The 27,962-nt window shown below is 42.5% G+C and overlaps 1 protein-coding gene across 1 annotated transcript; it reads left to right on the forward strand.

Moving 5' to 3' along the window:
- The first annotated feature begins 386 nt into the window (after window positions 1-386).
- Window positions 387-27,962, forward strand: SAMD7 (sterile alpha motif domain containing 7). The gene is made up of 7 exons (XM_056110505.1): window positions 387-472; window positions 1,633-1,760; window positions 6,707-6,785; window positions 9,154-9,779; window positions 11,689-11,810; window positions 23,160-23,270; window positions 27,768-27,962. The coding sequence occupies exons 1-7, from the start codon at window positions 387-389 to the stop codon at window positions 27,960-27,962; spliced, it is 1,347 nt and encodes a 448-aa protein (XP_055966480.1).

The following is a 27,962-nucleotide window of genomic DNA, read 5'->3' on the forward strand; positions in this document are numbered from 1 at the left end:
CATTGTGAGACTTGTTACTGTTTTTGGCATTTCGAATACACCACAGGTAGCTTGCCAGGCTCTGCCGTTTGGGCGGGATACTCTCAGTAGTTTGCTGGGCTCTCTGAGAGGGATGGAGAAATTGGCCCGAGTCGGCCACGTGCAAGACAAACTCCCTACTGCAAGACAAACACCCTACTCCAGCCCTCTACATTAGTATCAGGTGTTTTTGAAAACCAACATTCTGGTGTAGCTGTTCTTCCTAATACTTAGGAAAATACAAAAGATTTCCATTGTGACCAAGAAGAATTCAAAGGTCCCAAAAAGTGGAATTATTGTCAAGGTATTTATCTGGTTCTTTTTTAGAACTCCAGCAGTGGCAAGAGACACTGATGATAAACCAAATGATGGCCATGAACCCTTTAATGACAGTCTCTGGACAGCAGAAGATCCCATTGGTCCCCTCATCCTTCGAGTCTCCAGCTGTGGATAGGTATTCCTCCCTAATAAAACACTCCAGCCAAAGGAGAAAAGGGATTGTCATTAAGTTTTAGAATGATGTTAACAGCAGTAAAGTTCATTGTCTGTTATTTTAGAGAAACGTGGTGCAATCGTTCACATCAAATGATTCTATTGACCCCTCCCCCATCTCAACTCTCCTTTGAAAGCAGCATCATGCAGCATTAACCAGCACTTTCTGTGTGACAGCAACCATGCAGGTGTGAACATTGGTTTGCTAGGGTTCTACAATAGGCTGGGTGGCTTATACAACAAAGGTTGATTTCTCACATTCTGGAGCCTGAAGGCCTAGTTCAAGGAGCCCACGGCACTGATTTCTGGTGAGGACTTCCTCACTGCCATTAGAAGGCCATCTTCTCACTGTGTCTCACATGGCCTTTTCTCTGTGTACATGCACATTTGACATCTCTTCCTCTTCCTACAGGGACTTTCATCATTCTAGATTAGGACTCTGTCCTTATGGCTTTGATTATCCTTAATTATACCCCATAAGTACCCAATCTTCAAATACAGTTAATGGATTACTTGTAAAGGAATAGTTCTTTCTTTTTCGAGAAATCAAAATTATCAGTATTTTGGTTGCCCACTCCAGCATTAATAAGGAGAAACAATTGTGGCTGCAGCATTATGTCATGGAAAATCAGAGTGGCATTGATTAAATTAGATCTTTTATTTTATAGACTTCCCTGAAACTTTTTATTTTTTGCTTTCTCTGTTATCAGCTGAAATCATCTTTCTCCCCTAATCTTCCTTATCATATTTCTCCTAACCCAACAGACGCTTCAGAAATTTAATACTTTACTTTGGGCTGGAGCGATAGCACAGCGGGTAGGGCATTCGCCTTACAAGCGGCCAACATGGCTGACCCCAGTTCGATTCCTCCACCCCTCTCGGAGAGCCTGGCAAGCTACCGAGAGTATTTGATATGCCAGACACAGTAACAACAAAGTCTCCAATGGAGACGTTACTGGGCCCGCTCAAGCAAATCGACGATCAACGGGAGGGCCTTTACCTTTACCTTTACTTTGGGACTATATGAATAAAATCATCTATGACAATAAAATATACCTCACTGTGTGTGCAATGGAAATTTTGCATAATTCCATTCCTCTTTTATCTATATTTTCCCCCCAGAGATTTGTTGTTGTCCACCACTGCCATTCCAACGGATCCAAGACAGTTTTGTTTTCCATCCCCGTTTGGATCCTCTGTTTCTCAAAATGCAAATATGCCCAACATGCTGGCCAGTCGCGTCTACTCAGGTATGAGATGTAGATGATTCTCCTCCACAGAGCCACCGTGAGTCTATGGTTGCATTCAGCTAGCCATCAAATGAACTGATCAATTTTAAAAGCAAAACTGAGAGTGGGGGTATTCCTTCTGACACACAAGGGAAGGAGAAGATTCTGATTATCCCTCACAATTTTAAACTCTAACTCTGAATAGGTATTTTAAATATAATAATTTAACCAAAGGAGTATATGCATAATCATTGTTTCATCAACAGTTTCTGCTATTGCTTCCTAGTTCTCCATCATGGTTCCACCACAGTGTGACCAAGTTGTTTAATACTTCTAACTCTCAATGCACTGGTGAATAGCATTCTAGACTGAAGTATTACTATCTGTTTTCCCTTTCAAACTGACAAATTGATGAAGTCAGGAAAAGATGAGATATGAGCGATAAAGGGGCTTAGAGTAGTTTATTTAGGACCCAGTGGATTATACATATAAAGGATAAGTAAATATTTGCTCAATATTCTGAGTTAGATGGGAAAAAGTTGAGGACTTGAATATAGAAAAAGTGACAGGATGTGAGTTATCATTTTATCAGGATAGCGCTGTCTTTTGTGTTGGGGACAAACTTGATAGGCCCAAAGTCTTAGGGATAAACTTACTGGAGTTCATGGGAAAACACAATAGGCCAAAGAAAATCATGGGTTGGTCCTGGGAGGTGGTGTAGTAAGAAGTGGTTGAATTCAGCAATTTTGAAGGTTTTTAAAAAATTCAACAACTTTGAAGGTTAAAAAGAGGGAGAGGTTTAGGAGCTGAAGAGATAGTACAGTGGATAGGGCACTTGCCTTACATATGTCTGACCTGGACTTGATCCCCAGAACTTCATGTAGTATCCCAAGTCTGCCAAGGAGTGATCCCAGAGTGCAGTGTCAGGAGTAAGCTCTGAGCACCACTGGGTGTTGCCCCCCAAACAAACAAAATCTTAAAAAACAAATGTAATCTTCTATTTTTCTCATAGTTTACAAATGATAGAAGACTGATAAGAATAATATAAAAAGATTTGGTCTGAGCAATCAAAAATTTGAAGTTGCTGTTCACTAATTTTAGGAAGAGCTTTGGTGAAGAAGAGTTCTTCAGGAGAGAGAAAAATTATATCTTCTCAATTTTGCTCATATTATATCTGAGATGCTTAATGGATAATCAAAGGGAGAATCAGGAAGAACTTACATATATAAGTTAGAATAAATTACTCAGATAGAATAAATTACTGAGAGTGAATGTTAATAGAAGTGGATAATTCCTAGCTAAAACAACAGGATTCAGTAGATGAGGAAGAATAAGCAAAGAAGAATTTTTTTCTTTCATTTTTATTTTAATGTAGGAGGATTGTTATTTATTCAGCCATTGATTAGGCTGATTGAATTGGGCGTGGAACTCCACCTTACTTTTTTTTCTTTTTTATAAACTTATTTATTGAATCACCGTGAGAGCAGTTACAAAGCTTTTGGGTTTAAGTCTCGGTCACACAATGATGAAACACCTGTCCCTTCACCAGTGCCCATTTTCCACCACCAAAAACCCCACTATAGCCCCCATCCCACACCCTCTCCCTACCTGTGGGGCAGATGATTTCCACATTACTCTCTCTCTACTTTGATTACATTCAATATTTCGACCCCAGACCCACCATTATTATTTAGTATTTTTACCCCAACACTAGATCTGCCGAAAAGGCAACCATAGACAATTTGTTTTCTATTACTGATTATGAATAACATATGATGTCACACAACATAGTAGTGGCTGCGTGATTTTGGAATTCTGAAATTTTAACAATTAAATCCAGAGAGATTTCTGCCAAAACATGCTGGGTTCTGAGATTTGTTCCTGAGTCTCTGGGATCATGGCTGTTAAGCACCTTAATCAGGAGCCAGAGAGGTCATTTGTGGGCAGCGAATCGGGGTCTCGTTGGGGCGTGGAGGAAAGGGCCAGCTCCACCCCCATTCCATGAGGTCCCATGTGTCTCGCGTCACTGCGGGCCCAAACCTGACTGTTCAGTGGCTTCTGGAGGATGGTGGCCACTGAGTCACCAGGGGGAACAGGCCAAGGCATGAAACCTATTCCCCCCTGGGGTGGCCTGGTGCCAGTAACCTACTGCGGGGACAGAACACATTTCTGCCAAAAGCTGCTGGTTTCCAAGATTTGTTTCTGAGTCTCTTGGATTATGGCCATTAAGCAGTTTGATCAGGAACCAGAGAGGCCTTGCCTCCAATTATATAGCTGAGCCGGAGGTGGTTTGTGGGTGTGTCTCCCACATACCTAACTTTTGGCCGTTTACTTTCTTGGTAAACTTGGCCTTAAGAGGTTGGGGTCTGGCCAAAGGCACAGCAGCAATTGTGGGGTATCTAGAAGCCTGAAGACACCATTAGGCTGCTGATGCACTCACCTGACAGGTACAGATTGACCTGCTGGTGGCACCATACCCCAAAGCAAAGAAGACATTTAAGAATCAAAAACTGATATGAGAGGAAATTCAAACTATGGTGGCCTAGAAACCAAGTGTTGTTTCTTTGGTTTTGTTTGGTTTTGCTCTACTTTTGTTTTTGAGTCACACCTAGTAGTGTTCAGGGGATACTACCAGTTAGTGCTTGAGGCTCAGGGGTTGTTTCCAGGTTGTGCTCAGGGAACCATGCGGTGCTGGGGAGAATCGTAGGCCTTCCATGCAGTGTGTACACATTGAGTTCTCTTTCTAGGACCTGGAAAACAGGTGTGAAAAGAGAGTAAACAACTGTCCAGTTTGCCATTCATAGATCAAGTAAATTAGGATCAAGAATTTCTAATTCAACTTAGCTACGGAGGCATTTGTGATCCTAAGGAGAACCATGTCTGCAAGATATCAATAAAAACATAATTGAGCATGCTTAAGAGCTAGGACATGAGAATGTCTTCTTGATATTGCAGATCTACCTGATGCATCTCACCTCTCCAAAACTACGTTCATGGGTTTCTCCTTATAACTGTTCCGTAATTCCCATGACCCTTATTAGATAGGAACAGTGTGAGTAAAAAGTCCTGCACAAAAATATTTATGGTTAGTGTCAGGTCAGTTAAGACTACTGCAGTGAAATTGAATGCCCAAGCTAGGGTCAGATTTGAAACTAGACACACAAATGGAATTGTACAAAGACTGAAGAAAACAGTCTCAACAGATGATCCTTATCTGGCAGGAAGAACTCAGTGAATTTATAGTCCAGGGTTACAGGTACCAGATAACAGACCAGAGAATGTTGTGTTGCTGAATGAATCACTCTAACAATGAAGAATTCAGAAACTACCAACATTTTGGTTACAAGCAGGCAGTTTTACTGTAAGCCTTTCCCAGGACCATAGGTCAAGTCTCTCTTCTCAGTTTGACATGTAAAAGAATAATCTATAGAGGGGAAATTAGAACTCAGGTCAATAGAATGTGTTAGCAAAATAAGTTAGCAAAATAGAAATTAAAATGAGTATCACACAGGACTTTTCAAGTAAACATTCTCCAACTTGGGCAGTATGCCATGAGTTGCTAGTTTCATACATGCTGGCTGTCTGAAAAATAATATCTTGAAGCAACTGAACTATAAAAATATAGCACTTCAGAGTTAGAAGGATTTTTAGAGGTCACCCCGTTGAGCCTCTAAGATTCACAAATGACAAAGAATCTTATTAAGACAGAATATGTTTATTTCAGGATGGGTCTATAGTAGGAGTTTGTTGTTCAAGCTTATAGAACAACATACAACTTCATGCCTATATGACTGGAGAAGAGATAGTACAGTGGGTGGGGTGCTTGTCTTTCACTCAGACAACCAGGTTTCAATCCCAGGGATTCTATGAGCCCCTGGACCCCTACAAGTAATTCCTGAGTGCAGAGCCAAGAATTGCCCTGATCATTGCCAGTTGTTCCTTCTTCCAAAAAAAAAAAAAAAAAACCTTATGCTTAAGCATTAAGCTACCCTCTGTTATGTAGATCACATTTACACATATAAAACTGTCAGTGAGCAACAACAAAAAAGCAAAAAAGATACATTTAATTTATGAGTTTGTTATTGCCAATGTCTATAGCTATGACTTGTTCTATAAAATATTTGTGTGAATAAATTCATTAAAAAATTTACAGCACCTTGTTAGGGAACTTTTAGTCTGTTAATCTAATATGTATTTTTAATTCTGCTTATAGTTCTCTTTGTTTTCATTTCCATTTTCTAAAAATTTATTTTATTCCATTTTAAAAGTACTGATCCCTATGATAAACTGAACATTTAAAAAAATGTTCTTCCACTATAGGTGGTTTGAGGAAAACTAGTGTTGGCTCCAAGGGTATAAAGTGTTCAGATAAATTAAGAAAAAAACGTTACTGTGGCATGAAGTTACTGTGGAGGCTTGAGTTTTGATTTCTGATGCTGCTGCTATTATTCCAAGACATTTTTGAAAGATTGACACTAACAAAGAATATAATTGCTGCCCAAACTCATAGAAATTGTTTTAGGAAAAGTATTTTCCCTAGATACACCAAACAGTGCAGAAAAAATTTCATATTTTATTCACTGAATTTATTTGCAGGGACTTTGATGCACCAAGAAGCATTTAGTTACTTTATTTTTCTTGAAAATCAATTAACCTTTCTTGTATTAAAATAAAGTACAATTTCTAATTTAAAAGAAAGAAATTGAGTGACCCACACTCGATTTGGTTTCAGTTTTTCTTTTTTTTTTTGAAGTATGGCAGAAGAACATCAGAAACCAAAATTATCTTTGTTTAGTATGCCATTGCTGTACTAAGATGCTCAGCAATTAACTGATATTGTTTTCAGAATTGTGTTCTACTTCTTTTGTTTTTTGAAAATAGGATTTTAAATCATTCTATAGTATCTGATTTTTTAGATGGGTGCTGCTAATTTGTTTGTGGGATGGGATTGTTGTTTTCTCTTTAAGGTTGGGGCGTTTTACCACCTGAATCCTTAAAGGCAATGACCAGAAGGAATGAAATGATTGAGAGGCAGCACACTGCCAGGTAATGTAGCCATGTTGTTTTAGTGATTCTTCGGTCTGGGACTTGTTTTTTTTAGATAGGTGATAAGTATTGATATGCATAGATGTCTTGATATTTGCACTCATTTATTATATTTTGACTGTTGTATTCGCACATTTTATTATATTATATATATAGTTGACATTAATATTTTAGAAACCTAAATAAATAGGTGATAAGTATTGATATGCATAGATGGCTTGATATTTGCACTCATTTATTATATTTTCAGACTGTTGTATTCGCACATTTTATTATATTATATATAGTTGACATTAATATTTAGAAACCTAAATAAATGGGGTCAGGAAGCTAGAGATGCTACACATGGGAAGATCAGAAAACAGCAGAAGTCATAATTCCTTACATTGGTCACTGTTTGCTTGTTTTGAGGCCTTGAGGGGTACCTATGAAAGAGGCCATGCACATGGCTGTCACCAAGAACACACTTTCTTTGCCAGGTTCTTCTCTTACATTTTTCTGAATGAAGTCCATTTGTAGCTTGACAGGCTGATTGACTGTCTTTTCTTAATTTGTTATTTGTTTTGGTTTGATGCCATATCTGGTGGTGCTTTGATGCTACTCCTGGTTTAGTGCTCAGGGGTCACTTCTGGAAGTGCTCAGGGGGGTCATGCAGTGCAAAGGGTAAAACCCAGGGCTCCCACTCGCAAAGGATGTACTTAGCCCTTTAAGTTATCTCTTCCATCTGATTTCCTTTTCTGAGGCTAACAATTTATTTACTCTGAATATGATTTACGTTGGCTGGAGCTATAGCACAGTGGTAGGGCGTTTGCCTTGCGTGGGGTTGGCCCAGCTGAGCCGGGTTCGATTCCTCCGCCCCCTCAGAGAGTCTGACAAGCTACCAAGAGTATCTCCCCCGCCGGACAAAGCCTGGCAAGCTCCCCGTGACATATTCGATATGCTAAACACAGTAACAACAAGTCTCACAATGGAGACGTTAGTGGGCCCGCACGAGCAAATCGATGAACAACGGGAGGACAGTGCTACAGTGCTATAATTTATGTAATATATTTATAATCTATATATTTTTTATAAAATACACAATATGTAAATAAATACTTATAGTTTACATGTATATTTAATACCTATGAAACATTTTCAGAAATATTGCAAAAAGAAATGCATAAACACATGGGGCACTAGTTGATTAAGGATAAAATAAAATCAGAACTTTGTTTAGAAGATAAGTCCATATATTATAATAGTTTGCCAATGCCTCACAATGAAAATACCCAGCTGTGTTCCTTTGAAATTATACTGACCATTTTTCTGTTAAAAACTCTGATTCTACCCCAATATATGCGCCAAGTTTGCCAAAGCCCCTTCAACCTCTGGCAACAGAGCCCAGGGAGCATCCTATTATCCCAACTTTGGCTTCCATCCATTGCAATCAAGGGAAATAAAATACAGCAATAAGAAATATGATTATAATTTCCTAGAAGGAGAGAAGGCATCAGAGTCAATTTTACCATCCCTGGACTCTACTGGGTCCAAGTGATGGCCAATAAAGTAAACTTAAATACTCACCAAGCCCTTCCACTTACATTAATTTGTATCAGTTGTAACAGTTGAGATTTGCATTGACTTTTATCCCTCTTTGAGTACCACTAAGATTTCAGTGCAAGATTAAAAACAAACAAGCTTTTCAGAATTTTACTTTCTTTGATAGGTAGTTTTTGACTAAAAACCCTTGTGCTACATTTCTCCATTCTTACTAAAGTTGCCATATCTGTGAGAAGCTATGCTCTTAAAACTGGCTGTGGACCTCCATGGTGAGTCATCCAAGCCTTTCATGCCAAATTACATTTCAAGTTCTGGGTTGGGGGAAGAGAAAACCAGGTAAGTAGTATGAGGACTCTTACCTTACAAACCAGGTGACTAGTATGAGGACTCTTACCTTACAAACCAGGTAAGTTTTGTGAAGACTCTTACCAAAAAGCAGAGGTGCTACCTTAGGGAAGATTGTGGTCATTGAAATTATATTTGGAGGACTGTAACACTGTAGCACTGTCCTCCCGTTGTTCATCGATTTGCTCGAGCAGGTCCAGTAACGTCTCCATTGTGACACTTGTTACTGTGTTTGGCATATCAAATACATCACAGGTAGCTTGCCAGGCTTTGCCGTGCTGGCAAGACACTCTCAGTAGCTTGCCAGCTCTCTGAGAGGGTCAGAGGAATCGAACCCGGCTCAGCCAGGCTGGCAGCACGCAAGGCAAACACCCTACCGCTGTATTTGGAGGGCTTTAAAATAAATTACATTAAATTAAATTACATTAAAAGCAAATTCTCACTTTTTTTTTTAGATAATATAACTATGTTGTATTTTCAGGATGGAAATGGAAATGCATGCCATTTACCAGAAAAGGAGAACAGAGAAAGTTAATTCCAAAAGAATAGGTGGCCTTGGGTTACCACTATTTTATGGCTCCTGCGTCCCTGCTGGTCCAGCTGCCTACCCCTGCAGAAGTATGCTCCCTACCAGTGACCTGCATTTTCCCAGAAATGCCCTGAGAAACCTTCAGGGAAATCCTATGCTCTCGGCAAGTGCTCCAAACTATCTAGAGAGCTGGGGACAGAAATGTCGTCGTCTCAGGAGAGGCACCGGAAACCCCAAAGTTCTATATGGTGATACTCAGAGTTCCAAAAGTCAAGCAGAAGACAGCCACTTTGACCAGGCACACACAAATCCCCATGAAGAGGATGAGTATGCAAAAGGCATCGAGCTTGAAATTCTCAACAACCAGAAATCAAATGAAGCTAATGAAAAACCAACAGTACCTTGTGTCAACACTTGTGGAAAAGCTGAGTCCTTGGATAGAAACCCTTGGGATTCTCGTGACCCTCTGCTGGAAGCAAAGGCCTGGACCGGTGGGAAAGATAGGCTCTCAGAGCAGACTCTAGCAGCCTGCAGCGAGAGGAATGAAACTGGTCCTCCAGCTCCATCTTCTCTACCAGGTGGGTATCTGATGGTTAATTGAGCCTCATGAACCACGACTCGTAAAGTATTGAGGTAACTATATAGTGATCTGTCTTTTCTTTAACTAAATTTAGAATTTCTATTTCTGAAAGTCATTCTTATGTTAGTTACAAAGATTTATATCAATAAAGCTAGCTTTTACCTTTATCAAGAATTTTCAGTAAAAATCAAGAAAGGTATGAGAAAGGATATGGAAACTTATCTTTATTTTCAGTGAAATGTTAAATCTAATTTGCTGCTAATTTCTTAAATACAAATTGTAGGAATTCTCGCTTAAAATTCTTAATTTTATCTTTCTCGTGCTAAAGTGTAGACAAATTAAACAGAAGCATTCACTTTTAGTAAAGGTAAAGGTAAAGGTAAAGGCCCTCCCGTTGATCATCGATTTGCTCGAGCGGGCCCAGTAACGTCTCCGTTGGAGACTTTGTTGTTACTGTGTCTGGCATACTCTCGGTAGCTCTCCGGGATCTCCGAGAGGGGCGGAGGAATCGAACTCTGGTCGGCCATGTTGGCCGCGTGCAAACGCCCTACCCGCTGTGCTATCGCTCCAGTGGTTATTAGAATGGCATCTAACCTAAACTGCACTACCTTCCAAAAAATGCACACTGAATTATTTTCTAGAACCATCTTTAGATATATACATTTTTAAGTACAGGGATTGGGGGCAGTGTCTAAACTAGCCACCAGCCCAGTTGCTTTCTTTACTAAGTGCTCACTTGTCATGTTCATGAAGATTTAGCTAAATTCATACATATTGCATAGAGAGTGGTAATAAAGCACTTAATAGTCATAAAACATGAGTGTTAATCTGAAGAATGGAATTCCCAGGGCACTTCTATTGATATCTGAGGGAGTTTAGAGCAATTTGGGAACATTTTACAATATGGCAATGAATTTGAAATTGTGAAACGTAACTGTCTCTGTCACTGTCCTCCCGCTGTTCATCGATTTGCTCGAGTGGGCCCAGTAATGTCTGCATTGTGACAATTGTTACTGCGTTTGGCATATTGAATATGTCACGGGTAGCTTGCCAGGCTTTGCCGTATAGGTGAGATACTCTCTGTAGCTGGCCGGGCTCTCCAAGAGGGGCAGAGGAATCGAACTCGGTTTGGCCACGTTGGCCACTTGCAAGGCAACCGCCCTACTGATGTGCTATGGCTCTAGCCCACAAAACATAATATACATATATATTTGTTTACTTATAATTATTACTATCAGACATTTAAAATTCTTTAGCAGAATTTTAAATATCGCTGGAGCGATAGCACAGCGGGTAGGGCTTTCGCCTTACAAGCGGCCAACATGGCCGACCCGAGTTCGATTCCTCCGTCCCTCTCGGAGAGCCCGGCAAGCTACCGAGAGTATTCGATATGCCAGACACAGTAACAACAAAGTCTCCAATGGAGACGTTACTGGGCCCGCTCGAGCAAATCGACGATCAACGGGAGGGCCTTTACTTACTTACTTTACTAGCAGAATAAACGAAAAAAAGAGCTATTAGAAAGCGTCTCTCACTCCATTTTTTAATTAATTTGTTTATGGAGATACAGTTTTGTCATAGTGTTCCAACACCCACCCCTCCACCCATGTACATTTACCATCACCAATATTCCCCACATCCCTCCTGCCACACCCCAACCCACCTCCAAGCCTGCCTCTATGGCAGGTCCTTTACTTCTCAATATTGCAGTACAGATACTGAGAGGCCATCATGTTTGGTCCTTTGCCCACTTTCAGCACACAGTCGCTCCATTTTTTTAAAAAAGAGCGTACATTGGTTTATATAATGAGTAAAGTAATGTATCTTTGCATGAGACTATTCTCTTAACTTCCTCATTTTTCCCTGGAAATTGTACGCCACAAAATAATTTATTTTCTACTTTAAAGGTACACATGCACTGGTTACAATCAGTGAAAATTTGTCTCTGGATGAAGATATTCAGAAATGGACAGTGAGTGATGTGTACAACTTCATCAGTGGTCTTCCTGGTTGTTCAGACTATGCTCAGGTGACTTAATATTACATAATTTCATAAAAGCAAAATGTTTTGAAATGCATCTCTTTTATCATGATTCTGTCAAAAATAATTTTTTACCCAAGGAATATTCCTAATAATCTCCTAACTTTAGTCTAATCTTTTCATTTGCTAAACATCCCAAATCGATGAGAAACATCTACCACATTCCCTACTGATCCAGATAACAACAGTTTTCCAGACAACTGCTTCTGTGCCAGAGTTTTAAGCTATTTATCATACATAATGGAAATGTGTTCTTCATTCTAAAAAGGACAAAATAGGATTACATCTGAAAAACAGGAAATTATTTTAAGTATCTAGTTATATTGGAACGATAGATAAAATACATGCACCCATATAATTCAACATAGTGAGTCGATACTATTTTAAAAAATAAATGAACTGTTAGGATGATTGGGGAATAAAACTGATTGACTCCGCATGCATGAAAAATTTGGTGATAAAAATTGTGGAAAACAAGTTTTTGGGTTTTTTCCTTTTTTCTTTTGGTCGATACCCAGCCATGCTGAGTGGCTACTCTGGGTTTAGTGCTCAGGGTTGCTCCTGGTTGTGCTTGGGTGACCTTTGGTGCTGTAAGTTGAGCCCAGAACCTCATGCACATGTGAACAGAGCTAGTGCACTGCAAATAAGCCGCGACTACAGTCCATTGACTATTCTATCAGAGCCACATTTTCCTGCACACGGTCTATCAAGTGATGCAATAGTTCAAATTTGAGCAGCAATGTGACTATTTAATCTGGTATGATAATCTTTAGGTTGCATATTAAAAGAAACTGAAGGGGGGAAAAGGACCTTATCTATGTCCTAAGTGGCTGGTGTCAGTGATAATTCTTTGCAGATTTTAGTTTTGTGATAATATATTTCTTCCCTGTGTAATCCTGTTCATTGGTTCCTTTCCTTTTCTTTTCCTTATTTGTTTATTTATTTATTTATTTGCTATACCCAGCAGTGCTCAGTACTTATTTCTGGCTCTGTACTCAGAAATCACTCACGGCAGTGCTCTAGGGATCAAACCCAGGCCACCCATGTGCAGGCAAGCATCTGTGCCTCTGTACAGTTCTCCAGCACCTCTTTGTTCTTTCACTTTCTGGACTTAAATAAATATTAACATACCCAATACTTAAACATTAACTTAAATATTACATACTTAAATATTAACATACCCAATATATGTTAATTTTATTATTATACCAATGGCTCCCAGAGAGAGAATAATCTCAACTTGCTTAAGAGGCAAATACTTGCTTAAGTATTCAAGTCATCCATTTGGTCTTCCTGCATAAAAGATTTTTGGTTTCTTTATTTTTTGCTTTTTGGGTCACACCCAGCAATGCACAGGGGTCACTCCTGGCTCTGCACTCAGGATATACCCCCTGGTGGTGCTCAGAGGACCATATGGGATGCTGGGAATCGAACCCAGGTAGGCTGCGTGCAAGGCAAACACCCTACCCACTGTGCTATCACTCCAGTCCCTGCATAAAATATTTTAAAAAAATTATTTATTCTCTTCTGTTCAAGGAGTATAACTTTATTGTTTATCATTTACCATTTTAATCTATGTCACTTATTAAGCAAAAAGTATCGCTGTATCACTGTCATCCCGTTGTTCTTCGATTTACTCGAGTGGGTGTCAGTAACATCTCCATTCATCCCAGCCCTCAGATTTTAGCATCCTCTCCTTATTCGTCTTTCCCAACGTATTGGAGACTCTTTCAGGGTCAGGGAATGAGACATGTTATTATTACTGTTTTGGACATATTGAATACACACAGGGAGTTTGCCAGGCTCTGCTGTGCGGGCAGGATACTCTTGGTAGCTTGCCAAACTCTCTGGGGGGACATATATTTCCCTCTATGATTTGTTACCAACTGTCTGGACTCCATCAAAGATGGTGTGGTGATTATGGAAAATGGATAGGGAGTGTCTTATGATGTGTCCAGGAATATGTTCACTCATGTGAGGTTTGGTCTGACCATGTGGAAAGCAGCCTGGAGCGTGACGGCAGATAGGTAGTGGAGGTCGGCTGCCAGGGCTGCGTCCCTTGGGGTGGGGAGGGCTCTCACGTGCCCCCCTCTGGGGCGCCCCAAGTGAAAACAGCCTAGCTTAGAGTCAGGTAATTAAGTAATTACTTAATAAGTACCAAGTAATAAGTGGTACAATGAAGTGACATGACATCAAATATGGTGCAATGAGGACACTAAATTTCAATAACAGCAGAAATACTTTAATTGAAGTAATCTCAAATAAGTAACAAACAAGTGATTACTAATTGCAGTTGAACTGAATCTATTTGAATTCTTACCCTTTTTAAAAAGTCAGTGATTCACTATTAAAAAGTGCAGCAAGTAACAACCGGCCTGATAATAAATAATTTAATCGTTTTTAATACTATGCGTCCCTGGTGGATCCAGAGAACTCATATAAACACAAATTCCCCAAATGGTTGATTCATAATCTTTCCCCCACAGCATGCTACCTCTCCCAAGAAGCGTCTTCTTTATGCCAAGAAGTGGTAGTTATTTCTCAAAAAGTGATTAGAGGGGCTGGAGCGATAGCACAGCGGGTAGGGTGTTTGCCTTGCACCTAAGTTCAATTCCCAGCATCCCATGTGGTCCCCCGAGCACCGCCAGGACTAATTCCTGAGTGCAGAGCCAGGAGTAACCCCTGTGCATCGCATCGCTGAGTGTAACCCAAAAAGAAAAAAAAAGTGATTAGAATCTAGTCCTGCTCTTGCTTGCTCGTTAAAAGTCTGTTTCCTCATAATGACCACTGTTGGTGTAAACAGCAAGAATGCCACTGAACTGCACAGTCCAGCCAGGCCCAGTGACTGTGCTCTCTACAGAAAAGGGCACCAGCGCTGGATACAGCCAGTGTGCTCAGTGAGCTCTGAAGCTGCACTGTCTAAGCCCAACCAACAACGCCCTTCGCTTCAAATGTCCCATTGACGTTTACTCACAGTTCCTGAAACTAGTGGAAGTTACAAATACTGGTCAATGGGCCAGAGAGACAGTCTAGCGGAAAGGCACTTGCATTGCTTGTGACCAGCCCCAGTTCAGTCCCTGGCATTGCTTATGGGTCTTTCTGAGCACCTCTAGGAGTGACCCCTGAGCACAGAACCAGGAGTAGTCCCTATGTACAAATGTGTAGGGCCTAAATCCCTTCCCCAAACCAACCAACAAAGAAAACGCTAATACTGATCTACCCTCTGTCCTCTTCTTCCTCACCTCTGCCTCCATCTGCTCAGTCACCTTCCACTCCTCACTTCCCGGGGTGGGAAAAGAAATCCCAGTGGGTTGGGAGAGAAAGCACTGCAACTCAAACCCCAAGCTCTTTTGCTTAAATGAGCTCTTAAAGAGATCATGAGTGTCTCAGTCATATAGGAACCCAGGAAACCTTGCAACACATTTTGTTTGCTCTAAGTAAATATCTGCTTCAAGGAACTCAGAAGATAAAATAGTCTCTCTATAAATAACCAAAAATACTAAAAATAAGTGCACATTGCTCTCATGCGCTTGGCCCAAAGTGCTATTAGGAGAATGGGTGAGGAACATCTAGGTGACAGTGACATTTTCTGCATGACCACAGGTTTGGCTTTCATGCACTCCAGGTGCTAACTGCTAAACACCTTGATTTGAAATTTTATCCCAGATGTTTCACCACCTTTAAACATTCACTCATGATCCCTTCTCTGCTCACTCAAATCTCTGCAAAGATTTCTGACAAATAAAGGGAGTTTCCAACTCTCAATAGATTAAACTTTTCATCAGCTCTCTTTTGGAAATAACAGTGAAACTGAGTTAGGGAAATCCTTGCTCGGAGTCAAGTTCTCTAATTTGATAACTGTACCTCTTGGTAAATTCATTAAACCTTTCCTATGTTGAGTCTCTCATTATTAAAAATAAAACAAACAAGGGCTCCCTGAGCACTGCTGGGGAAGGGACCCTACCTTTTCAAAACAAAAAAAAACTGCCTGATATTTATTGAGCATGTCACCTCTGTACTAGGTATATCATTTTTATCATATTCTGGGTCATAATTTTACAAAGATTATAACCCTATTTTGTAATTAAGTATTGCTTGGGAGATGGTCCTGTTGCTGGTGACTTAGGAGAAGAGGGGAAAACAGAGAAATATATCAGCTTCTTGTCTACCTACATGAGTCTCCAGGAAGTGGTTGGGGAAATCTAGGACTGATAAAAGTATGTTATGAGTCCCTGCACAGTACAAACCTGGTGTTTCACTAGTCCCATGTGGCAGCTGTGAAGCTGCACCTGAAATCCACTTGTTCTACACAGCATGGGATGTGATCCCTGCCACCAATCTCTTAAGGAGCTGTGACTAGAAACTGGCATGAGGAATTGCTTTTTGTTAAAAAGGGAAGTCAGGTTCGTTGTCTTTTCTGCACAGAAAAGAATCTCGGGAAGAGATGAATAGTGACGTAAAAATTTCGTTTAGAGATTATGAGTAAGGAAAGAGGTTGCTGGAAGTACACATCTCAAGTCTGGGAATGGTCTCCCTGAAGGTCTCCCAGAGTGGAAAGTTCTCCCTGTTTGCGATTGCAGAGTTGGTTTTATAGATTTTCTCCCAAGTTGCTCCCACATGGGGCTTTATACCTAGATAAGAGTACGGTGCTGTGGCAAACTTTTGGTCATCTACTGCCAAAGGTGTAGTTTGTTGTCACAACCCTTTGTTCCTGCTGGAGCTCTCATCAGAGGGGATTCAGCCTTACTTGGGCCTGTGCTGACATCAGTTAGAGTCTTGTCAGATCTCAGTTCCTGTGTCCACAGAGTGGGTCCAGGAATAATGCCTCTAGCTGCATTAGGGTTAGTGACAGAGTAACTTTTTTAAATTCAACCTTGGTTTTATTATGTCTTATCTATACAACCCCCATCTATCTGTTTCATCCCTCACCAAAAAAAATAGACAAATATGACCCTCTTCTCCTGAGACTTTGAGTCCAGAAGAGAGGGCATGAGCCACGTGAACATGCTCTGAGAGAGAAGATTCACAGCCTGGTGGGCTCACAAGGAGGGCCTCACGACTCCCAAAGGAGCCCTCGAAAGGGAGCTGATGAGAAATCTCCCAGATCATATGAGAAGATGTGGAAAGAACATGAAAGAAGACTTTCTAGGCAAGGACCATCAGCCAGAGACAACTTGCACAACTGGGATTTTGTGAATTGTTTCCAGTTGGGTTAAAGGTCCAGGGGCAGGGTGGGGGAGGTGAGGATGGCAGTATAGGAGAAGAGGGGAGGAGGGAATGATCACTAGGAACATTAAAGAACTGTGGTCTCATCGGGTAGGGAAATGACACAACAAGTTCTGATTTCAGAAAGGTCATGTGGATTGCTTTAGCAAGTCAGGGGGGTGAGTGGGGTGAGGTGTTCTCCTCGGATGCAGGAGCATGGTGTTGGATTCATGTGAGAGGAATTAGAGAGGTAAGAAGGCAATGGGAGAACATTGGCAGCATTCAGATTCTCAGGCAGAACTGCATGTTAAGCAAACGTGAGCAAGTAGAAACAATCACCCAAGCCCTAAAGGAAATGAGGGTGAATCAGAAACCTGGGGTTGCCCATTGATAAAGGAAGGAAAAAACGGACCAGAGCGATAGTATGGAGGGTAGCGCACACTTGCCTTGCACACTGCTGTCCTGGATTCTCTCCCCGATATCCCATATGTTCCCCGGAGCACCGCCAGGAATAATTTCTGATTGCAGAGCCAGGAGAAATCCCTGAGCATCTGGGTGTAGCCTCCAAAAGAGGAAGGACAAACAGTGTCACAGAAGTGACTGCGAAGTAGCAGCGGGAGAGCACAGGAGGGTAGAAGTCTCAGGAAGGCCAGGGAGGAGAATTTTCCAGGAAGGAGTCAGGGACAATGCCAAAGGCAGCCAAGCATGTAAAACCAAACCAAACCAAACCAAATGTGAGCATTGAACAAAACCCCAAACCTACATATTTGTTATAACAGAGTCACCAGGAACCCAGAAGGGAGTGGACGAGGGGCTGAGGGGAGGGTGGGACTGAAGCCAGACTGTCTAAGGAATGACTGAGAAGGAAAACCATGGGTATAGGAGTGTCAAAACTCACCAAGAAGTGGGGTGGCTCCTGGAGGGGCTTGGGGGTGGGAGTGGAGGGGGAGATGGGCTCCCAAGCAGTGCTTAGGGGGGCTGGGAGCTCCTCAGGGGATTCTTGGACATGTGAGAGCTGAGGAAGGATGTGGTGCTGCTCGGGCCCTGCAGCCTAGGGTTGCCCAGGTCGCCTCTGCACTCCTCATGATGTCTCGGGAGAAGTGGCACCATTTAGGTACCACCATTAGCATGAAAGTGGATTTTCCTGTGCTGCTGAGCTCTTGACAATTGTATGGAAGATTCGCATACAAAACTTGGTAGAGTAAAGGTTAGAGCTTATTGTACAGGTAGAACAGATGGGTCCAGGTCCCTCCCCAGGTGTCCTGCCTCTCTGTTACCTGTGAACATGCCTCTCTGGTTCTGGCCTGGACGCTGCCCTGTCCCGTGAACAATCTCCCTGTCCTGTCCCAGGCAGTCTCTATTTGGCTCCTGTGAATAGTCCTCAGGTCCCGTCCCCTTGCGCCCTGGACCTGCCACTGGGCCTCTCCTCTATACCCCCACGGTTCTTCTTGTCCCCTCCCGGCTTTCCTAGTTTCTGTCCACAGCCACGTAAGCATGGGTGAGACCCGTGCTCAGCATCTTGGCACTGCCTTGGCATCTGAGCCCTGCCTATATTCTGCCTCCCTGTCCCCCGCCTAAATACTATGAGCCTGTCCTGGGCCATGCTTCTGGATGCACCGCCCTACCTGGTCTGGGGAGAGAGGGGTGGGGAAGTCCAGATGCGGGTGCTCAGGGAGAGAGAGCGCACTGGATATGGGGCTGGGAGCTTCCTTTTATCTGCTGTCGTATCCCACCTCCGAGCTTCCCATTATCTACTCTGATTGGCTACCTGTTCCCATTGTCTACCTGATTGACTACCTGTTCCCATTGTCTACTCTGATTGGCTACCTGTTCCAAGGGCGAGGACTGAAAGTGACCTGCTGCTCCACACTTCAGCTCCTGCTGTATCACTATGACTTACCATACCGTTAATGGTAAGGTTCCCTGCAGACAGCAGTCTAAGAGAGAACTTCCCCCAGAGTGTCCACCCCACCCCCTGAGGTAAACTCAGTTCTGAGGACCAGTTCTCAGGTTCTATTGCTCTGGTCATTGGTTGTTTTTAATAATACAGGAGGAAGCACTGGTGCTTTTCTTTACATGCACAGTAGCAGGGAGAAAGGCGTTCCTGCCAGAACTCCACAGTCCCAACCAGTGGTGGTAGCTGAGCTGCTTCTCCCTCTCTCAGCTACCAAGGAATCTCTCCCATTCCTCAGAAACAGGAAAACTCACTTGCCTGTCCTCTTGTGGTTATGATGTCAGCAGGCCTCATGAGCAGCTGATGTGAGATGGGAGAAGAGAGATAGTCACTTTCTCCCAATCTTCCCCTGCCTCTGGCACCCAGGGTTACTGGGTTCTTGTCTCGCCTCACAGAAAAGAATTTCAGGAGTAGATGAGCAGTGAAGTAAAAACATATTTTAATTGGAGGTCTTTGAAGGAGAGGAGGGAGAGAAATTAGGAGAGGGTAGAGAGTGCTGAAGAGAGAACACAGGCTTCTCCAAGGGCGGAGAGAGCCCCTACACACATCCCAGCATGATGTGTGTAGGAAAGCATGAAAGTCCACATCTCAAGGGGGGGGGGGGGGCGACACATGTGCTCAGGCACCATATGTACTTGGCCTCGTGGGCAAAAGCAGTACATGGGCTCAGGAGCATATGCTCACCCTCCCTCTGTTCAAGGTGGCCTTTATAGTGTTTCTCCAACCTGCCTCCACATGGAGCTTCTACATAGGTAAAAGTCTATTGCTAAGGAGGTTACCAAGAGGAGTAGGGCTGGGGGTGGTCATGGTCTTCTTTGAAATTCCTTTCCTGGTCTTTTGTTTCTGCTGGAGCTTCTATGGGGCTCCAGTCTTCTCTGGGTCTGTTGCCTGCCAAGTGAAAGTCGTACCAGCCCTTAATTCATGTTTTATGCAAAGTTAGAGTTTTGCAACTTCAGTGCTATTGATATTATTTCCCAGGAAATTTCATTGCCATTGCCTTGAGGCAAGGAGTCCTGTCCTCCTGCTTTAGTTATGTTCCCCAAGTTCCTCCCCCAAATCAAACTCAAGCCATCCTTAGCAATGGGGAAGGGGGGATGTCCTTCACCATGACATCAGTTTCTACCCCACAGGGGCTGTGGAGACTTTTCCAGTCAGGAGAAACTGAGGGTCAGGGGTAAACTGAGGAGAGCCTTGTTCCTCATTTACTGACCCTGAGGACGGAAGAAAGAGGTCAGGGTGGAGTTGGGGATGTGGCTCAATTGTAAGGCTCAGGCATTGCACGCATGAGACCTGGGTTCAAGCCATCAACTGCATAAAGAAAGTGAGTCGAGGTACCATGGAAGGTGCAATTGTGAGTTGAGAGTCTCTTCATGATATAGTGTAGGATGAATTCTCTCCACCAGGTTAAATAGGTGCCAAGATTCTAGAAAGAAAGAGAGAAAGAGAGAGAGAAAGAAGGAAGGAAGGAAGGAAGGAAGGAAGGAAGGAAGGAAGGAAGGAAGGGAGAAAGAAAGAAAGAAAGAAAGAAAGAAAGAAAGAAAGAAAGAAAGAAAGAAAGAGAGAGAAAGAGAGAAAGAAAGAAAGAAAGAAAGAAAGAAAGAAAGAGAGAGAAAGAGAGAGAGAAAGAAAGAAAGAAAGAAAGAGAGAGAGAGAGAAAGAAAGAAAGAAAGAAAGAAAGAAAGAAAGAAAGAAAGAAAGAAAGAAAGAAAGGAAGAAAGGTAATACAGCGTTCTGTCACTAAAATGCCCCCTTACAAGTGTGAGGTTCTGAGTCCATTGAGCTCCCTGTGCCAACCGCAGTCCTAGCAGCTCTGCTGTCTGGGATCTACAGACCCAAGAGTAATTTCTGGTCACACAGCATCCAGGCATGTGTCATCAAAGGAAAAGCGCTGAAGTACAGGAAAGCATCACAGCTGAAAAGATGTTCAAACGTTGTGGCCAAGAGTGAGACTGCTGAGGAAGACGTGAGCTGTGCAACTACCAGGATGTGCCTGGATATCACAACTAAAGCCGTTAGATCACACCATCCCTCCACAGCTGGTGTGCAGACACTGAAACGTGCCTTCCTTGAGCCACAGTGCAAAAAAGATCAGAAATGACTCCAGTCAGACTGAGCCCTCTCCTTCAGACCTGAGTCTTCCTGTAGTCTCATCTTCTTCCCACTTCTCCTTCGTCTCCTCAGCATGGCCTTCTGGAACCGGTCGTATGGAGACAGAAGTACCCCAAGAGCAGCAACAGCCATGTAGGGGTTCTAGAGTTTTGTTTTCTACATTTTCTATTTGGTTTGGGAGCCACTCCTAGCAGTGCTCATGTGGTGCTGAAGATTGAAGCTGGGACTCCTACATGCAAAGCGTGTGTTCAACCTTTACCTCTCATGCCCAGCACTTGAGTTCTAAAGCGCTGGGTTGCAAAGGAGATGAGACAGCAGAAGCGGTATCTAGGTATCTAGAGATGGAATGCGGAATGCGAAAGCACTTGTGTATTCTCATTTTCATTTAAATAAGTCACAGGCTTGCTTGAATGCTGATGAGAAAGAACCAGCCTAGGAGAGACTAAAGACAAGAGCTTTGTGCACTGAGTGAGGCATAGAGATGGGAGGGCACCCAGGGTGGTGGTGGAGAGTCGGTCTTTAAATATGAAGAACCCCCTCCTGCCATACACACCCTCTTTAAACAGGAGAAGGAAATACATGTTTTTAGGTTCATTGTCCTGCATTAGAAAAAAAGAGTTTACTGGTTTCTTTCTTTTGTTTAATTCTGACATTCTTTGTGTGTCTTAAGATGAGGGAGGATTCTCTGGGATCTAAAGTTTGAGAAACATGAAGAAAACTTCAGATAGGAAGGGGAACAAGCTCGTCAATAACTATGAAAGGATTGTTAGTTGGAAGAGGGAGGTTGAAATTATGACACCAACCACTTGTCCAGTTTCTTTTTAATCCATGGTTTTGCTTGTCCCACCTCCCTTCCCTCTGTTGAGGTGCTGCCATGACTGGGGGCCACCCCCTCCTTGGCTGTAGCACCTGCATATTTGATGGGCACATTTTGTTGTGGTGCTCCACAGGTCAAACACTGCGGGTGTGGGGCTCACACATGTGCTCACCAAGGTTATGCTCTTGATCAATATACCTACATATCTTTTAATTTGGATGCTCACTGGGGATTTCTTGTTTTTGTGGGCAGCTCACACATGCCTGGATGCAGCATGGTCAAAATTCACAGAGAACATAGCCAGACACAGAGGAGAGCTGCCAAGACTACAGTTGGTGCACGCAGGAAGATCAGGACTAGAACTTGAAGCCTCCTGTTGTGGTGGCATGTTCAACTACTGACTTTAAAACATTCTAAAATTAGACTCTAGGGGCTGGAGAGATAGCACAGTGGGTAGGGCGTTTGCCTTGCACACAGCCGACCTAGGTTCCATTCCCAGCATCCCATATGGTCCCCTGAGCACTGCCAGGAGTGATGTCTGAGTGCAGAGCCAGGAGTAACCCCTGTGCATCGCCAGGTGTGACCCAAAAAGCAAAAATAAATAAATAAGTAAATAAATAAAAATAAAATTAGACTCTAATTTAGCACAGAGACATCTCTCAACTTCCTTCCTCACCTATCCGTGGAAGCTTTGTCTATCAGAAGCTATTCTAATTTCTAGAACAAAGGAAGGCAGGTCACATCCATAAAATAGAACAGATATGCCCCTGCTTTGATAGCTCTCCTTTACTTTTTTTCCCCTTTCCATTTATGTAAAACAATGGATAGAAGGCATTGCACGTGTAAATCAGAGTAGAGGTTTTTCTGTCACAAACTCTTTATTCGGACTTTGTGTGCATTCACCGATTTCTCCAGGAACATTTATTACATAGCTTCTACAAAGTGCTGGTCACAGCAGATGGGTACATCAGTACATAAGACAAGTGTTGCCCTCAAATGATAATTCTTACAGCCTGGAGTAGAGATCTGTAAATCGACCTTGCAATGATTATTCAAGGTTCAGGAAAGTGCACATACAATGTGCTGTTGTGCGGGAGAGAGGGCAACTGAAAATAAAAAGATTTAGTCACTTTTGTGTTATCATCTAGCAATTCCAATATTTCCCCCCAAAACTTATAAATCTATATATGAAAGAGAACATTATTTAAAAAAAAACATTGAGACAAAGTTAACACCTTCTGTATTAATTAAGGTATTTAAAGATCACGCGATAGATGGAGAGACTTTGCCCTTGCTCACGGAGGAGCACCTTCGAGGCATTATGGGATTGAAGCTGGGGCCGGCTCTAAAGATCCAGTCCCAGGTATGGCGCCTTTAACTACATGTGTGTTCATGCCATGATGTTCAAGAGAAACACCTTTCTTTTTTTTTTCCCACAGTGGTGTGAAGAATACCTATTCAAACTTTTAATTAAGGGTTTCCTTTCTGTGGCTACGAACATGGTAGAAGGGGGAGCACCAAAAAACAGTGAATGGGGGAGGGGTGACCTTTAAAGAGAACTGGGAAGGTCGAAAATTGTGGGGTGCTGGTAATTATGCAACAAACAATTCTCTTTGCAACTAAGATGTAACCTGATTTGTAGCACTTGCCAATTGCTACAGTGTAACTATTTTAGCAAGGCCCATACCTACAAATGAGATGCCACCTAACATAACGTTGCTGATACAGAAATGGGAAGAGATATATGTGCGGCCCCATTTTAGATGATCTTTACCACGCGAGTAGAATAGATATAAATGACCTCGAAAAGCAGAGATACTGATAAATAATAATAGTAAAATATTTAAGAAGTGAGGGTTTTAGTTTTCATCACTTTAGTTTTCAGTATCACTTATTTAATTGTAAATTGGCATACTTTTAATTTTTAATCCTGGCATGTTTAACTACTGACTTTAAAACATAATCAAAATTTACAAGGCGATTTCAAAAGTTGGAACAAGCCTGTTCCCAAGCCCCTTTCCTCAACACTGTCTCAACTGCTCATTCCAGACTCAAGTCCCATTGCATTTCAATGGATTAATTCGCCTTTCAACTGTCCTTCCTACTCAGCCTTTGTCCAGGCAGTGACTGGGCAAAGTAAACACAGTCAAAAATGGCTCTTCTAATACTTAAGACATGACTCTTGGCTTCCAAGTCTGCAATAACTTCCTTTTCTTCTAGAGTAAAAGTCACGTCTCTCTGTTACATGCAGTCCTCCCAACTCACCACTACCACTAACCTGGTTTTCCTAACATTCTACTTCCGTCTCCCCAGTCACTGCTTTTGCCCAATTGCTCCTGGGAGTTGCTTGCGCGTATCCATCCATACACCCATGCTCTGCTGCCCGGGGTGCTCTTTGCCTGGCTACTGAAAACTGTTTATGATCACCCTATGTTAAGTTACACAACAGGAAAAAAGTAATGTTGGGCTGGAGCGATAGCACAGAGTGTAGGGCGTTTGCCTTGCACATGGCCAGCTGGTCGAGCCGGGTTCGATTCCTCTGCCCCTCTCGGAGAGCCGGGCAAGCTACTGAGAGTATCTCGTCCGCACAGCAAAGTCTGGCAAGCTACCCGTGACGTATTCAATATGCCAAACACACTTAACGACAAGTCTCACGAAGGAGACGTTACTGGGCCTGCCTGAGCAAATCAATGAACAACAGGAGGACAGTGCTACAATAAAATAAATAAAATAAAATTATACAACAGGGAGCTGGGGAATATGGCACAACAGTTAAGCACATGCATTGCAATCACATAGATGAGTTCCATCCCCGTTACTGCAAAACATACAAAAATTTATAGGCTTTTAGCCCCCACGCATTCGACTAAATACAGCTTTTTCTGTTCTCCCCTGTCCACCAGTGGGCCAATCATCCTCAGTCATGCAGTGTAAATTTCACTTGTTCATTATATTGATGTTTATTGTGGGTTTCCCCTGCCCTCTTTACCATAAACTCCATGAGAGCAGACATCTCAGTCTGTTTTCTTGATTGATGTGTCCTTAGAATAGGCCCATATTGGGCACAAAAAACAAACAAAAAAAAAAATTACTTGCTGAATGAGCTTCCTAAAAGTGAAACCACCAAGAAGCATCAACAAATTCTTTCCAGAATTTTCACAGGACCACACCTATTTATAATGCATGTTTATGCCAGGAACTGAGATTTCACAATGTCCTTCAAAAAACTTTTTTGGCCTAAAATTTGCCAAAAATTTCTTTTACCCTAATGCAAATAAATTACTGTTTTTATTGGTATTCTTTTTTTCCAGTTTCTTATTTTGGAATAATTTTTTTTTTTTTTTTGCTTTTTGGGTTACATATGGCAATGCACAGGATTTACTCCTGACTCTGCACTCAGGAATTACCCCTGGTGGTACTCGGGGGACCATATGGGATGCTGGAGATCGAACCCAGGTCGGTCGCGTGCAAGTCAAGCGCCCTACCTGCTGTGCTATTGCTCCAGCCCCAATTTTGGAATAATTTTTTTAAGTTTTGTTTTGTTTTGGCTATGCTCAGGGGTTGCTCCTGGCTCTACACTCAGGAATCACTCCTGGCAGTGTTCATGGAATGGACAATGGGATGTTGGGGATTGAACCCTAGTTGGCTTCATGAAAGGCAAATGCCCCACCCACTGTACTATCTCTCCAGTCCCATTGGGAATACTTTTTGATACAGAAAAGTTGCAAAGATAGTACAGAAGAGTTCATTCATCTTTTCCTAATGTTAATCTCTTCCATAAAGTAGCATATTTGCCAAAAATAAGAAATTAACAATATGATATTCGGTTAGACCAATTATTTTATGCTAGTGAGGGTATTTTGACATACTTCTTATATTGGTGAGCATCAGTAACTTGTGTTAGTGAGAGTCTTTTGACATACTTCATGTCACCATGTTTCCCCCCTCCCCCAATCAAATGTTCTTTATATTTAACTTATCACTTTGGATTTTTCAAGCAATCCTCACCAAACTGAAGTCACACTTTTTTGGTCGGTCAGGTGTGAAGAGGAGAGTTAGAGAGGACTCACCAGCAATGTTGAGGATGCCTGAGAGCCCTCCCAGCAGTCCTTAGCCAACCAGCCAGATGGGCCAATGCTCAAGCCCAGCAGTGCAAGGACTCTCAGGCCCAGCAATGCTGGGGGCCTACAGGGCTATCCCCAGTGGTGCTAGGAGGACCATGTAGTATTGGGGATGAAATTCAGGGCCTCACACATGGAAAGTATGTGCTTTGTCCCTTTGATCTATAGCCCTACCTTGTCCCGTGTCATTCTTAGTCTTTTCCTCACTAGCATTATCCCCTTATATAATCCTTTTTCCTTTTTCGGAGGAAAGGGACCACATCCAGCTGTGCTCAGAACTTCTTTCTGGCTCTACACTCAGGGTTCACTCCAAGTGGGCTTGGAGGGAACACATGGGGTGCCAGAGATTGAACTCAGGTCTGCTGTATGCAAGGCAAGTGCCCTATTCTACACAATTTTTCTTTTTTTTTTTAAAGGATCCCAGCATATTGTACAGGGCTCATGGTTCTTTTCTTGCATATGGAAACTTACTAACTCAGGTTCCATTCCCAGAAACACATACAATCATCTGAGCACGCCACAGTGATCCCTCAGCACAAAGTCAAGAGTAAGCTCTCAGTTCCACCAGTTGTGGCCCCCCAAATAAATAAAAGGTGGTGATGAATATAGTGAAGAACTGTAAGGAGGGGTGTTGGGCAGAGGCCAGTCAGAGCTATGTACTCTATTGGCATGCAGAGATAGGGATCAAACTCAGGGAGCCAAACCCTAGGCTCTTATGCAATTAAACAAGGCTGCTAACATTTCTTCTGCTCCCATAAGATATCTGTAGGTGTCTCCTTGCAACATCTACTGCGCCGGGCCCTTCTGTCCACAGAACCAGGCAGGACTGGAGGGGAAGGTTGATGGGTGGCAGACTTCCAGCTTTAAAGTCTTTGGGGTCAGAACCAAGGGATCAGGCAATGCTCAGAATTGAGGTTACGAGAACTATAAGTTCCAGAAGAAAAATAGGTAGGACTCAGGAGTAGGATTGGTGAGGTATTGCAGAACGGGACTGGGTATTGGTAGGACTCTTTTAGGACCCCGAGAAAGGGAAGAACTCAGTGATGTACCCACTCACAGGTGCAGATAAGGTCCAGCAGAAGCAGGAAACAGAATGGGAAAGTTGCAGCTTGATCCGTGGTGTTACTGCAGCTGCTATTATGGTCCTGGGAAACAAAGACCTGAGCCTCAGCGCAGGCTGCCCATGGTGTGTTGAGGTGGTATATTGACTGTGGATTAAGACAGCAAAGGGGCCAGTTCTGGGGGAAGACTTCACCCTCCTGTCCTAGGGGAAAGAAAGACACCGTCATGGCCTGAAGAAGGGACTGGTCCTCCCACAATGCAGACCCTGTTCGGCCTGTGCACATGAACACAGCCTCACTCCTCTACACATTGGAGCCCAAATTGCTTTGCCCTGTCAAACCTCAGAAATTTATTATTTCTTTGTTTACTAGGTGTAAAAACTTCATGCATTGCTCATTCTTCCCCATATATATAATTTTACATTCTTTCCCATATATATTATACATATATAGGGGAAATCATTCACCTCCTCTTTATTTGTCTCGTGTCCATTTTGCCCCCCTCCAAAAATTAAAAATTCCCCCTCCCTTCCACCACCACAGCCTAGAATCAAGTCCCCAAACTCTGCTTCCTGACAGAAACTGGCTCCACATCCTGCCAAATTGGTTTCAGTCAGGCTAAGCGGATACACTGAGTTATTTAGAAATTCATAGACTTAATGGCTTTTTTCTTCAAAGGTGTCTCAGCAAGTGGAGAGTGTGTTCTACAGGAAAGGCCTTTCACATCCTACACATGCAAAACAAAAATTTGATCAAACAGCAGATTCATCCCCTCTTTTGGATTTTCATGCCTGGAGTGATACATTGAACACACCTTGTTCCCAAGATATAATAGTTCCTAAAAGCACTGAGCAAGATGGTGTGAGAAATTGA

This window comes from Sorex fumeus, unplaced genomic scaffold, assembly GCF_029834395.1.
Source record: "Sorex fumeus unplaced genomic scaffold, SorFum_2.1 ptg000010l, whole genome shotgun sequence".
NCBI lineage: Eukaryota > Metazoa > Chordata > Mammalia > Eulipotyphla > Soricidae > Sorex > Sorex fumeus.

What these genes read in the sequence shown, in the direction of transcription:
- SAMD7 (XM_056110505.1), top strand. Translation starts at nt 387, where the DNA reads ATGGCCATGAACCCTTTAATGACAGTCTCTGGACAGCAGAAGATCCCA. An exon ending in GAGTCTCCAGCTGTGGATAG is followed by an intron (nt 473 to 1,632) that starts GTATTCCTCCCT and finishes TTTTCCCCCCAG; the next exon opens with AGATTTGTTGTTGTCCACCA. An exon ending in GGCCAGTCGCGTCTACTCAG is followed by an intron (nt 1,761 to 6,706) that starts GTATGAGATGTA and finishes TTTCTCTTTAAG; the next exon opens with GTTGGGGCGTTTTACCACCT.